General features: G+C 52.1%; 1 protein-coding gene across 1 annotated transcript; it reads right to left on the bottom strand.

The window, feature by feature from the left end:
* Window positions 1-977: 977 nt before the first annotated feature.
* nemp2 (nuclear envelope integral membrane protein 2) lies at window positions 978-12,073 on the bottom strand. Its single transcript, XM_053626169.1, has 9 exons — window positions 11,433-12,073; window positions 10,504-10,610; window positions 9,171-9,402; window positions 8,676-8,748; window positions 3,444-3,537; window positions 3,248-3,362; window positions 2,418-2,643; window positions 1,829-2,029; window positions 978-1,728 (listed from the first exon to the last, which is right to left on the bottom strand). Exons 1-9 carry the CDS (start codon window positions 11,521-11,523, stop codon window positions 1,374-1,376), a joined length of 1,494 nt encoding a protein of 497 aa, XP_053482144.1. The 5' UTR covers window positions 11,524-12,073; the 3' UTR covers window positions 978-1,373.
* Between the last annotated feature and the right edge of the window lie 1,468 nt (window positions 12,074-13,541).

Below are 13,541 nucleotides of genomic sequence, written 5' to 3'. Positions count from 1 at the left end.
TGGATTGGCACCCTGTCCAGGGTGTACCCCGCCTTGTGCCCGATGCTCCCTGGGATAGACTCCAGGTTCCCCGTGACCCTGAAAAGGAGTAAGTGGTAGAAGATGGCTGGATGGATGGATTAATGGTGGCTAAGCTAACTAAAGGTTAATGTTCGATAACTAGCAACTGAAAGTTAAGTTTGCTCAATGTTAGTTAGCTAGCTAATGAAAGATAAGTTAGATAAAGAATAATACTTGCTAGCTAATGTTAATGTTAGATTGCCAGTTAATGACAAAATTATAAGTTAAAGCTTAGGTAGCTAGCTAATGACAGCTAAGTTAGATAAATGTTAATGTTAGGTAGCTAGTTAATTACAGCTAACTTATTTAGAGGTTAATGTTAGGTAGTTAGTTGATGGTTAAGTTCAGTAAAATGAATTACTATCAGCTGAACAGGTAAGTTAGCTAGAGTTTAATGTTTGGGTAGGATATGTAGGTCAGTAAGCTCTCTAATGACTGTTAAGTTAGCTAGAGGTTAATTTGGGGTAATGATAGTCCCCACGTTTTAGTTGATTTTATGCCACAGAAATGTCAATGATTACACACACTGTAAGTTTAAAATCTGCTCTAGGAGTCCAGGTGAGTGAGCCGTTACTATAGAAACGATAAAGTATTAGACTAAAGTGCATTAATAACTGTCAGAGCTGCTGTTTACACAGAGAGATTAACACTAATTAACACCTTCTGACCAATCAGAACTCAATATCTAATTCAGAGTACATTTTTATTTGGTTTATTACCCGAGAACTTGTGTGTTTATGCTAATTAAGCTCTGTATTTGATAAACGGATTAAAAACGACAATTAAGAGCTAAAGATCGGGAACATAATATTTAAGCTGAGAGGTGTGTATCAAATTTACCTCTGTGTGTGTGTGAGAAATCTCATTTGCCTGTAATGCAGGAGTAATAATATCACTTCCTATGACATTAGACTGTACAGTGTCATTGTTCTTTATTAAAGAAGGCATAAAACTAGACAGTGATACATTACTGTAAAATGATCTACTCATAAAATCTTTTTTAAAAATAAAAAATATCACATGGCGATGCCACAGCAAAATGAGAATAAATCCAGCTTCCCTGTGTGTGTGTTGTGATTATGTAACACAGACACTAGAGGGCAGTGTTTCCCTGAATCATAATTAAAAGCCCTCGGGAGTTGGACGTGGCGTCGTTATTTACAAGTATACAAAGTTAAAATAACAAATACAAACAATCTTCCAGTTTAAATTATTTCAAATAAAAGCAGAGGAAAAACCCTTTAAAAACTCATTTTTCTTTTTTTTTGTTTTTTTACACGTGATGAGGCGAGTGAGAGTCAGAGCTGGACGGGTCAGAAGGGCTCGTCGTCGTCTGTGAGCGGGCGCTCGGGTACTGGGGTGTAGGGTACTGGGGTGTAGGGTACTGGGGTGTAGGGCGTGGGGGGGTAGGGGCAGATAGAGGCTGTGTAGGTGGGAGGAATGGGCAGAGCAGGAACATCAGGAAGAGAAGAGAAGGGCATCAGGTTTGGAGATTGGTGTGTGTTCGTGTTGATCTCGTCGTCGCTGAAGTCCTCTGATGTAGCCGCGGCGTGCGTCGAGTCCAGAAGTGATTTTTCGCCGTACTCTGCTCCGAAGCTGTTGTGTTCCTTGTGGCTCTGCAGCTCTGACGGCGTGACGTGGGCTCCGCTATGCAGGAACTCGGCAAACCTGCGTGTGACGAGAGACGAGAACCGATCGGCGGTTAATTCATCAACCAATCAGAACCCAGGATCCGATAGCAGCACTGTGGTGTTTACAGACAGCGTACCTCTGTGGGGCGCGGAGTCTCAGCACCGTGTCCCATGCATTAAAGCCAGGGTTGCTGCACTTCCTCCTCAATTCCTCCAGAGAGGCTCTGGTGTGTCTCTCCGCCTGCTCCCGATACTCCTCCTCCGTCAGCAGCCTGCAGTTAGGTGATCTCCTCCTCTGGAACAGACCCAGGAACATCGACAGCAGCCAGCACGTTTGTCTGGGAGGAGGGAGGAGTGAGGAAGGAGGGAGGAGTGAGGGAGGGAGGGAGGAGTGAGGGAGGGAGGGAGGAGTGAGGGAGGGAGGGAGATGTGAGAAGAAAACAAATGGTGAATTCAAATATGGGGGAAATTAATGCATAAGTGTATCTTACACAAAAATACAGGTGCAGACTTTCACAAAAAAGAAAAGAAAGAAAGAAAAACAAAGACAGAGAGAAAGACAGGAAAAGAGAGTGAGACAGACAGCAAGAGATGTCAAATTCTCAGAATACAAAAAAAAACACCTTTACACTCTTCTAAATTAGAGAGGGAGATGGAGAGAGAAAGAGAGAGGGATGTATATATACACACAGTAAAGATGTGATAAACGAGTGAAAGAGTGAGCACCTCCAGATGGCCAGGACGAGGGCGAACAGCAGAGGCAGGATCTTAAGCCCCAGCAGCACAGCCAGCAGTATCCAGGACACGGGAGCGTAGGTGACACCGTGACATGCCAGCACCACGCCTACAGCCTGCAGAGTCCACGTCGCCGCGTTCAGCGTGCGCCTGCTAGTGACGGGGCCGAGGCGGTAACACACCGCCAAACTCACAAAGCCTGACACCAGCAGGTACCCTGTGGGACAGAGGGCCGGATATAACGCATTCATATTCTCCCAACAGGAGACTTTATACAGCTTATTGTGTTTCCTGTGATCTATATCCTTTTGACGTGCTTGCTTGATTTACACAGCAGCCAACAGCGTTTGAGGCACGCCACACCACGCCACGCCCCCGCGAATATTAACGGCACCAGACTTGACCTTAGTGAGTTAAACAGTGAGGAGTTTATAAAAGGACGATATCCTAGACGACGAGGTGAGATGGCGTATGTTTTTGGAGTTGTCTGGGGTGTTATACGGCAGTGGAGCAAGACATGTCTCCAGGGGCGGGGCTTACAGCGTTCAATAATCGGACGATCATGGGGCGGGGGGTTACTAAAAAAGTTTAGCACTGACAGACGTGGGGACAAAAAACAGTGTTGTGAGGTTACAGGAAAATTATTAGCAATGTTCTTATACATCGTTTTAAAATGATAACGAATTAATCAACAGTTTCTGACCAATCAGAGTGCAGAATCTGTGAATGGCTGAGTAAATGTGAAACTTTTTCAGAGAAAATTCCAGCAGGTGATGTGCAGGACGGATAAAGCGAGTCAGCGTGAGAAGGTTTCACTTTACCGAGCAGCTCTCTCCAGTACAGCGTCATCATCTCATCCCGCTCGTTTATCAGCTTCTGGATGCCCAGGTACGAGAGACCGGAGCCGGCAGCGAACAGCAGCAGGAAGAGTCCTCGCTTTATCCAAGGAAAAATACCATCAATCCTAACCAGATCTAAGTTCTTAAGATATTAACTCTACGGCGATGCGTTACTCACCGTCGGTACGACGTTTTTCAGGGCCAGAAGCAGGAAAACTAAAATGGAGGCCACTCCCAGTGAAACCCCGGAGATGTAGAAAAATAACGAGCTCCTTGAAAAGGGAGGAGAACGTAAACGGATTAATCAAAGCTGAAAAAATATGTATTTTTAAATATAACACATATAAAATCCATTTTTGTAGACATTAAATGAATATCGTGTAGTGTAGAAATGCCTTTGTCACTTCACCCCACCCCTAATCAGAACTGTTTATAACAGGTGAAATAGAGGTACTGAGCAACGTCACTATCCTTATCCCCTCCCACCCCCTGTCTGCCTCCTCCTCTCCCTCCCACCCCCTGTCTGCCTCCTCCTCTCCCTCCCACCCCCTCTCTGCCTCCTCCTCTCCCTCCCACCCCCCTGTCTGCCTCCTCCTCTCCCTCCCACCCCCTCTCCGCCTCCTCCTCTCCCTCCCACCCCCTCTCCGCCTCCTCCTCTCCCTCCCACCCCCTCTCTGCCTCCTCCTCTGCCTCCCACCCCCTCTCTGCCTCCTCCTCTCCCTCCCACCCCCCTGTCTGCCTCCTCCTCTCCCTCCCACCCCCTCTCTGCCTCCTCCTCTCCCTCCCACCTCCCTCTCTGCCTCCCCCTCTCCCCCTCCCACCTCCCCCTCTCCCCCTCCCACCTCCCTCTCTGCCTCCCCCTCTCCCCCTCCCACCTCCCTCCCCCTCTCCCCCTCCCACCTCCCTCTCTGCCTCCCCCTCTCCCTCCCCCTCTCCCTCCCACCCCCCGTCTGCCTCCCCCTCTCCCTCCCACCCCCCGTCTGCCTCCCCCTCTCCCTCCCACCTCCCGTCTGCCTCCCCCTCTCCCTCCCACCTCCCTCTCTGCCTCCCCCTCTCCCTCCCACCCCCCGTCTGCCTCCTCTCCCTCCCCCTCTCCCTCCCACCCCCGTCTGCCTCCCCCTCTCCCTCCCACCCCCCGTCTGCCTCCCCCTCTCCCTCCCACCTCCCTCTCTGCCTCCCCCTCTCCCTCCCACCCCCCGTCTGCCTCCTCTCCCTCCCACCCCCTCTCTGCCTCCTCCTCTCCCTCCCACCCCCTCTCTGCCTCCTCCTCTCCCTCCCTTCTCCCTCTCTGCCTCCTCCTCTCCCTCCCACCCCCCGTCTGCCTCCTCCTCTCCCTCCCACCCCCCGTCTGCCTCCTCCTCTGCCTCCTCCTCTCCCTCCCACCCCCCCGTCTGCCTCCTCCCCTCCCTCCCACCCCCCGTCTGCCTCCTCCCCTCCCTCCCACCCCTCTCTGCCTCCTCCTCTGCCTCCCACCCCCTCTCTGCCTCCTCCTCTGCCTCCCACCCCCTCTCTGCCTCCTCCTCTCCCTCCCACCCCCTCTCTGCCTCCTCCTCTCCCTCCCACCTCCCTCTCTGCCTCCTCCTCTCCCTCCCACCCCCTCTCTGCCTCCTCCTCTCCCTCCCACCTCCCTCTCTGCCTCCCCCTCCCACCTCCCTCTCTGCCTCCCCCTCCCACCTCCCTCTCTGCCTCCCCCTCTCCCCCTCCCACCTCCCTCTCTGCCTCCCCCTCTCCCCCTCCCACCTCCCTCCCCCTCTCCCCCTCCCACCTCCCTCCCCCTCTCCCCCTCCCACCTCCCTCTCTGCCTCCCCCTCTCCCTCCCCCTCTCCCTCCACCCCCCGTCTGCCTCCCCCTCTCCCTCCCACCCCCCGTCTGCCTCCCCCTCTCCCTCCCACCCCCCGTCTGCCTCCCCCTCTCCCTCCCACCCCCGTCTGCCTCCCCCTCTCCCTCCCACCTCCCTCTCTGCCTCCCCCTCTCCCTCCCACCCCCCGTCTGCCTCCTCTCCCTCCCCCTCTCCCTCCCACCCCCCGTCTGCCTCCCCCTCTCCCTCCCACCCCCCGTCTGCCTCCCCCTCTCCCTCCCCCTCTCCCTCCCACCTCCCTCTCTGCCTCCCCCTCTCCCTCCCACCCCCCGTCTGCCTCCTCTCCCTCCCACCCCCTCTCTGCCTCCTCCTCTCCCTCCCACCCCCTCTCTGCCTCCTCCTCTCCCTCCCTTCTCCCTCTCTGCCTCCTCCTCTCCCTCCCACCCCCCGTCTGCCTCCTCCTCTGCCTCCTCCTCTCCCTCCCACCCCCCCGTCTGCCTCCTCCTCTCCCTCCCACCCCCCGTCTGCCTCCTCCCCTCCCTCCCACCCCCTCTCTGCCTCCTCCTCTGCCTCCCACCCCCTCTCTGCCTCCTCCTCTGCCTCCCACCCCCTCTCTGCCTCCTCCTCTGCCTCCCACCCCCTCTCTGCCTCCTCCTCTGCCTCCCACCCCCTCTCTGCCTCCTCCTCTCCCTCCCACCCCCCTGTCTGCCTCCTCCTCTCCCTCCCACCCCCTCTCTGCCTCCTCCTCTCCCTCCCACCTCCCTCTCTGCCTCCCCCTCTCCCCTCCCACCTCCCTCTCTGCCTCCCCCTCTCCCCCTCCCACCTCCCTCTCTGCCTCCCCCTCTCCCCCTCCCACCTCCCTCTCTGCCTCCCCCTCTCCCTCCCACCCCCCGTCTGCCTCCCCTCTCCCTCCCACCTCCCTCTCTGCCTCCTCCTCTCCCTCCCACCCCCTCTCTGCCTCCCACCCCCTCTCTGCCTCCCCCTCTCCCTCCCACCCCCTGTCTGCCTCCTCCTCTCCCTCCCACCTCCCTCTCTGCCTCCCCCTCTCCCTCCCACCCCCCGTCTGCCTCCTCCCCTCCCTCCCACCCCCCCGTCTGCCTCCTCCTCTCCCTCCCACCCCCTCTCTGCCTCCTCCTCTCCCTCCCACCCCCTCTCTGCCTCCTCCTCTCCCTCCCTTCTCCCTCTCTGCCTCCTCCTCTCCCTCCCACCCCCCGTCTGCCTCCTCCTCTCCCTCCCACCCCCCGTCTGCCTCCTCCTCTCCCTCCCACCCCCCGTCTGCCTCCTCCTCTGCCTCCTCCTCTCCCTCCCACCCCCCCGTCTGCCTCCTCCCCTCCCTCCCACCCCCTCTCTGCCTCCTCCTCTCCCTCCCACCCCCCGTCTGCCTCCTCCCCTCCCTCCCACCCCCCCGTCTGCCTCCTCCTCTCCCTCCCACCCCTCTCTGCCTCCTCCTCTCCCTCCCTTCTCCCTCTCTGCCTCCTCCTCTCCCTCCCCCTCTCCCTCCCACCCCCCGTCTGCCTCCTCCTCTCCCTCCCTTCTCCCTCTCTGCCTCCTCCTCTCCCTCCCACCCCCCGTCTGCCTCCTCCTCTCCCTCCCACCCCCCGTCTGCCTCCTCCTCTCCCTCCCACCCCCCCGTCTGCCTCCTCCCCCTCCCTCCCACCCCCCGTCTGCCTCCTCCCCTCCCTCCCACCCCCTCTCTGCCTCCTCCTCTCCCTCCCACCCCCCCGTCTGCCTCCTCCCCTCCCTCCCACCCCCCCGTCTGCCTCCTCCCCTCCCTCCCACCCCCCGTCTGCCTCCTCCCCTCCCTCCCACCCCCCCGTCTGCCTCCTCCTCTCCCTCCCACCCCCTCTCTGCCTCCTCCTCTCCCTCCCTTCTCCCTCTCTGCCTCCTCCTCTCCCTCCCCCTCTCCCTCCCACCCCCCGTCTGCCTCCTCCTCTCCCTCCCTTCTCCCTCTCTGCCTCCTCCTCTCCCTCCCACCCCCCGTCTGCCTCCTCCTCTCCCTCCCACCCCCCGTCTGCCTCCTCCTCTCCCTCCCACCCCCCGTCTGCCTCCTCCTCTGCCTCCTCCTCTCCCTCCCACCCCCCCGTCTGCCTCCTCCCCCTCCCTCCCACCCCCTCTCTGCCTCCTCCTCTCCCTCCCACCCCCCCGTCTGCCTCCTCCCCTCCCTCCCACCCCCCGTCTGCCTCCTCCTCTCCCTCCCACCCCCCGTCTGCCTCCTCCTCTGCCTCCTCCTCTCCCTCCCACCCCCCGTCTGCCTCCTCCCCCTCCCTCCCACCCCCTCTCTGCCTCCTCCCCTCCCTCCCACCCCCCCGTCTGCCTCCTCCTCTCCCTCCCACCCCCTCTCTGCCTCCTCCTCTCCCTCCCTTCTCCCTCTCTGCCTCCTCCTCTCCCTCCCTTCTCCCTCTCTGCCTCCTCCTCTCCCTCTCTGCCTCCTCCTCTCCCTCCCACCCCCCCCTCCCACCCCCCCGTCTGCCTCCTCCCCTCCCTCCCACCCCCCCCGTCTGCCTCCTCCTCTCCCTCCCACCCCCTCTCTGCCTCCTCCTCTCCCTCCCTTCTCCCTCTCTGCCTCCTCCTCTCCCTCCCTTCTCCCTCTCTGCCTCCTCCTCTCCCTCCCACCCCCCGTCTGCCTCCTCCCCTCCCTCCCACCCCCCGTCTGCCTCCTCCTCTGCCTCCTCCTCTCCCTCCCACCCCCCCGTCTGCCTCCTCCCCTCCCTCCCTCCCACCCCCTCTCTGCCTCCTCCTCTCCCTCCCACCCCCCCGTCTGCCTCCTCCCCTCCCTCCCACCCCCCCGTCTGCCTCCTCCTCTCCCTCCCACCCCCTCTCTGCCTCCTCCTCTCCCTCCCTTCTCCCTCTCTGCCTCCTCCTCTCCCTCCCCCTCTCCCTCCCACCCCCCGTCTGCCTCCTCCTCTCCCTCCCACCCCCCGTCTGCCTCCTCCTCTGCCTCCTCCTCTCCCTCCCACCCCCCGTCTGCCTCCTCCCCTCCCTCCCACCCCCTCTCTGCCTCCTCCTCTCCCTCCCACCCCCCCGTCTCCCTCTCCCCTCCCTCCCACCCCCCCGTCTGCCTCCTCCTCTCCCTCCCACCCCCTCTCTGCCTCCTCCTCTCCCTCCCACCCCCTCTCTGCCTCCTCCTCTCCCTCCCTTCTCCCTCTCTGCCTCCTCCTCTCCCTCCCTCCCCCTCTCTGCCGCCTCCTCTTTCTCCCTCCCTCCCTTTAAGCCTCCCCATCTCCCTCCCTCTCCCCCTCCCTTTAAGCCTCCCCATCTCCCTCCCTCCCTCTCTCTCTCTCTCTCCCTCCTCCTCTATGCCTCCCCCTCCCTCCTCCCTCCCTTTATGCCTCCACATCTCCCTCCCTCCCATTCCTCCCTCCCCTCTCTCGCTCCCTCTCACTGCCTCCTCTTCTCCCTCCCCCTCTCTGCCACCTCCTCTTTCTCCCTCCCTCCCTCCCTTCCTCCCTCCCTTCCTCCCTCCCTCCCTCCCTCCCTTCCTCCCTTCCTCCCTTTATGCCTCCCCATCTCTCTCTCCCTCCTGCTTCTCAGTATAAATATGCCCTGAAAATCCCAGACATACCCTCACACATCACTGTAAAATGTGAAGAAGTATAAACACCTGCTGTTTACCTGCATATGACTCCGGCAAAGAAGAAGAGCACGAGTCCGGAGACGAAGAGGAAAAACCGCATCCTGTTAAACCCTGAAATGTAAAATACACCGTTTTAATCTCCATCAGAACTCTGTGAATAAAATCATTTAACGGTTACAGGAACAGAAAGACGCGGTGTGTATGACCGAGCTTCACTCAAACAGGACTTTGTACAGAGAGCAAAGGTTTCATTCAGTTTAGTTCTGACTCACGCAACATAAACATTTCTTAAAGGCCACGGCTTATTGCATTGTTTTCTTTTTTCTTTTTTCGACATAATTCCCATGGTTTATTTGTACAAAATAATTATTTGTAAAAATCTCTTATACTGTCGTATAAGAGGAATAAAACACTCCTGTTACACACACGCTGTTATAGGAAAATAAACATCTTTGGTATCATGACAGTGACTTCATCATACCAGGATAAAAACTAAACCGTGTGTCTGTATGAGAGGTCACTGTCGTGCTCACTTTGTTTGGAGACGTAGAGTGTGTACTCGGTGCTGGCTCTGGGAGACCTGGCCATGAAGAACACCTCCTCCTCAACCAGCGGGAGGTCCACGGTGCTCTCCTTCTGAACACTCGAGAGCCAGTAGTGTTCCATCAGACACGTGCCGAGCTTCAGAAGGTTCTCAGAGTCGTGGCAGTTTCTGGGTTCCATCGGGTACACGATCACGACGTCCTCGTGGCTCGACACTCGGACCTGCACGGCGAGAAGATCGAATCAGACTCGCAGTCACAGCAGGCGGACGTATTCTGATACACGGGATAAACCTCTCTGTGTCATGCTTTTACAGGAAAATAATCAAGGATGAGGTGCTGTGACAGAGCGGCGTCACAGTCACCACCTCCATCTCCTCCTCCTCCTCCATTCCAGATCCCGAAAAGCACTTCCCACAGAGCTGTACGTTAACGACTCTCTTACCAAGTTACACATTAACTAACTAACAAACAGCACCTGGTACTTTTTATCCATTTATTTAACACGTCATGACATGTAAACTCCTCTAACTGCTAAATAAACGTCTCCGTATCATCGATTACGTGTCGAGCGAGTATGGGCCGTCGCTATAGAAATGGCAACATAGAAGGAAAGAAGGGAAAAGAAACCCGTGATCTTTCTGACCAATCAGAATCCGGAAATCGATATTTGGTTGCAAAGCGCAGAAACGAAAATGGAGGAACCCGTTTTCAATGCTACTGAATATTCATAACAAAACTGGCATATTTTGTAAACGACTGGTGCCAGGAATAGAATTGATCTTCCAATCAGATACAAGATAGAGGAATATAAGCGATAATACAGCTTGTGACGATATCTGTATCGTATCCTTCATCTACAACTAAGTTATGAGCAGCGAATCACTCGATGTCGTGCTTTACGCTGATTTTATTACGAATTTTACTCATGCCACGCCCCCTTTTCAACCTGTGAGAAATCCACTGCACCACACCACCTCGAGTGCTTTATTTCTCCATCAACACTGTATCAGACTGCATTTTGTTTGTGACCGTATCAGCTATCTTGCCGATTCCTGCTAGCTAACCCCCCTTTAATCCCTTTATCTCGCTAACCTAACCTTGCAGGAAGCACCTGGTGATGTCAGAATGAAAAAACGGTTTCAGGTTTAAAAGCGATACCGTGGCTGATGTTGTGAACACTCAGCTCTGTTTTGATCAAAGACTCGTACAGGAAGTGAAATTAAATCACGCTGCAGCAAAACTCTTCCTCCTACAGGCACATTAGCTTGATCATCAACGTTCGCTTTAGCACAGCTTGGGGGTTGACCTGTATAGTACGTACCTGGAAAGTGGACCAGTAGTCTTTCCATTTGATTGCGGGACTGGTGTAGCAGAAGCACCGACCCCCGTAGTAGATGGAGGCGTAGTCTGGCTTCACGTATGTGCAGTCTGGAGACGAGAGGATAAATTAATACGCGTTAACGACACGTCGTCCTGGACCTCTGAGATCACGTGATCAGAGGGACATCACTGCTTGTCTTTGTTCAGTGATGAATGTACTAACAGTTTATTAAGTGCAAAAACTGCCCATGCTCCCTGAGTGGGCGGGACTTACTCGGTCTCCCCTGTCAATCACAGCGACACTAGCCAATTGCGTGCATCTCTGAGCTCACGTTTGAGCTCTTTTACTGTTTTAATGATATTAAAAATTTTTCTTCACCTTAACGATTCAAAAGCTGAAGCGGTCGTGTTCAACCTCGGTATGTTTATTTATTTACTCGTTTCTCATTTTCAGTTTCATCAGAATAATGTTTAATTAAGAGTTCACTTTAAGCAGAACAGTTCAATTAAAATAATGTTATGTTAATTTTAATGAACAGCTTAATGAAAGAAAGTATCCTTTCTAATTCTAATCTATTATCTTTCTTTTTGTTCATGCAAAAAAAAAAATGTGCCGTGATAAGAGTTTAAGTTTACATGCTAATATTTTGCATCAATTTTTGTGCTTGTTTCAATATGTGTGTGTGCATGTGTTTATATAACAACAAAACAACAAGCCAGCTAATCCTGCTGATATGTACTGCATTCACAGCTCTCTGGCTAGGATAAACAGTTAACAATAGCGAATAAGCACACTTCTACGTGAGTTGTTGTAGATAATTAAGCAAAAATTAGGTTTAATGCTTTACTTGACATAAACGTTTCTTCTTTACAGTACTAGTTAGCTAGCTAGCAAACGCTTAGCCGTTAGCTCGCTCAGCTAGCATTTACCTGCATAGGAATATCCTCTGTTTCCTTCAGCGCGTGAGATGAAAATAATAATTAATCCTACAGCATATATACTGCTAACAACCTTCTTCATAATGGCATAACGTGGCTAAATGGCTAATTTACACTGCTGCAATATTAAAAGCTAACAGGACTTAAGCAGCTAGCTAGCTGGCTAACTCAGATAGGAAAAGTTTTATTTTCAAATTCGGTGCACTGAGGTAAGGCATGACTAACAGATCCAGAGCGGCTCGTCTCGCCGAACTGTCTTCATTTTTAACTTTGTTTACTTGTTTAATCACTAGTCTAACAAGTTGTTCGGTTGTGAATACTAATAATTGAAATTTCCAAAGAATCCGCTTTTAAAAAAGCGTAGAAGCAAAAAGAATTCAAAGCGCGATCGATTAGTCTGGCCTGACAGAGCCGTTTAAACAGTGGAGCTCACGAAGGAGTTTAAAAATAAACAACTCCACTTCCGGGTTCTATTAAAGGCACTGTAAAGGTCACAGAGATGTCAAATAAAAATAATACAACTCTCCTAAAGACCTGTTTGCATGTCGATAACTACAATACGTGGAAAATAATCCATAAATATACACATTGAAATAATTTTCTATATACCCCTTGTTACGCTATAAGTCCTGTTCTGGATTCTGATTGGTCAGAAGGTGTTGATTAATTTTCTATAACAGCAGCTCTGACAATAATACAAGTTTATATTAATGCGCTTGTTCTAATACAAACCGATAGAAACCATCACAGACATTCTAATGGTTTACACTACAAATACTATTACAAACCATCAGCTGTTAACCATTAAAACCATTACAAAATGGTTTCGATTAAAAAACATTACAAAATGGTTTATATCTTAATGGTATCCACTAGGCAAAACATGCCACAAATAGAAGGCAATAGATTACCAGTAGAGACCCACAGGAACCTGATTACAATTATCATTAAAACCAATACAATTCCCATTAAAACCATTACAAATTCTATTGTATTGAGGGTTTCTATTGTTTTGTTTTTGTTCAGCAGAGCGCTCATTCACAGTGACTTGGACGGTCTACATGAACATTTTTTAAAAAATGGTTGATCTGGTGAAGTTTGCTGTAAGGAGACGTTTATTTAACATTCATGGAAGGAGTCGCCAGTGTCAGCGTTTGTTGTAACCGTCAGACTGCAGGAGTTTAAAGCTGTAACATGTTTTATTCTCTTTTTTGTTTTTGTTTTTTGTCTTATTAACTTCAATAGTAAGTAACAGAAGGACAGACTATAGATTATAATGTAAGTGATAAGAGAAACTAAATTGTTTTTCAGACGTTCCACAACATTAAACGTAACTCTAAGACCTGACCTTTAAAAACTAAAAAAAAAAAAAAGTAATTGTTCCATACTTATTTAATACACTTCCAAAAACACAAGTCAGATTAAACCAATCGCACACGACATATTTGAGCCTCAAAGGTCAATTTTCACATTTTTCAAGAATTTTTGTTATTCAGAAATCTAATCAGAACATACGAACACATAACAGATTCTCTTAAAGGCCATGCTTTATTTATTTCTTTCTTTCTTTCTTTCTTTTTATACGTCACATCCAGGAGTTGTTTTTCAATGAGCAACTTTTTCTAGACACCGTTTCTGAGCACAAAAAAAGTGCACACTGACTCTGAACAATGATAAAACAAACAGTTTCTCTACTTTAGGGGTCTTGATGATCCATTTCCCAGCACCAGCTTTCCAGGGAAGCTCTGGCTTTAGGAGCATATGAGTAAGTAAGAAAACACGCCAGGTCATGCTGTTGTTGGAAAATAACCAAAGGCAGGGTTGTGTGATGCACCAAGACACAAAGAGTTGTTAAAATTGCCATCCTGAAGGAGATTATTTTCCTATAACAGAACATTTCAAAGTGTTTTACTCCTCTTACACCACAGCAATTTACCAGAGATTCCTTTTTTTTAAACAAAAAACAAAAAAAAAACCGTATTAAACAACGACGTTATTCTTTTTGTCCGTTTAGAATTACATTTGATATCGCGCAATGTCTGTGAAACACGTTAGGTCCGGTTCTCTTTTACGTTATAGCAGCTATAAACAGTCGTTTTT

This window comes from Ictalurus furcatus, chromosome 6 (genome assembly GCF_023375685.1).
Source record: "Ictalurus furcatus strain D&B chromosome 6, Billie_1.0, whole genome shotgun sequence".
Taxonomy (NCBI): domain Eukaryota; kingdom Metazoa; phylum Chordata; class Actinopteri; order Siluriformes; family Ictaluridae; genus Ictalurus; species Ictalurus furcatus.
This window is presented reverse-complemented; position numbering and strand designations above follow the sequence as displayed.

What these genes read in the sequence shown, in the direction of transcription:
- nemp2 (XM_053626169.1), bottom strand. Translation starts at nt 11,523, where the DNA reads ATGAAGAAGGTTGTTAGCAGTATATATGCTGTAGGATTAATTATTATT. An exon ending in GTACTGGAGAGAGCTGCTCG is followed by an intron (nt 2,644 to 3,247) that starts GTAAAGTGAAAC and finishes TCTGTCCCACAG; the next exon opens with GGTACCTGCTGGTGTCAGGC. An exon ending in AGACTCCGCGCCCCACAGAG is followed by an intron (nt 1,729 to 1,828) that starts GTACGCTGTCTG and finishes CGTCACACGCAG; the next exon opens with GTTTGCCGAGTTCCTGCATA.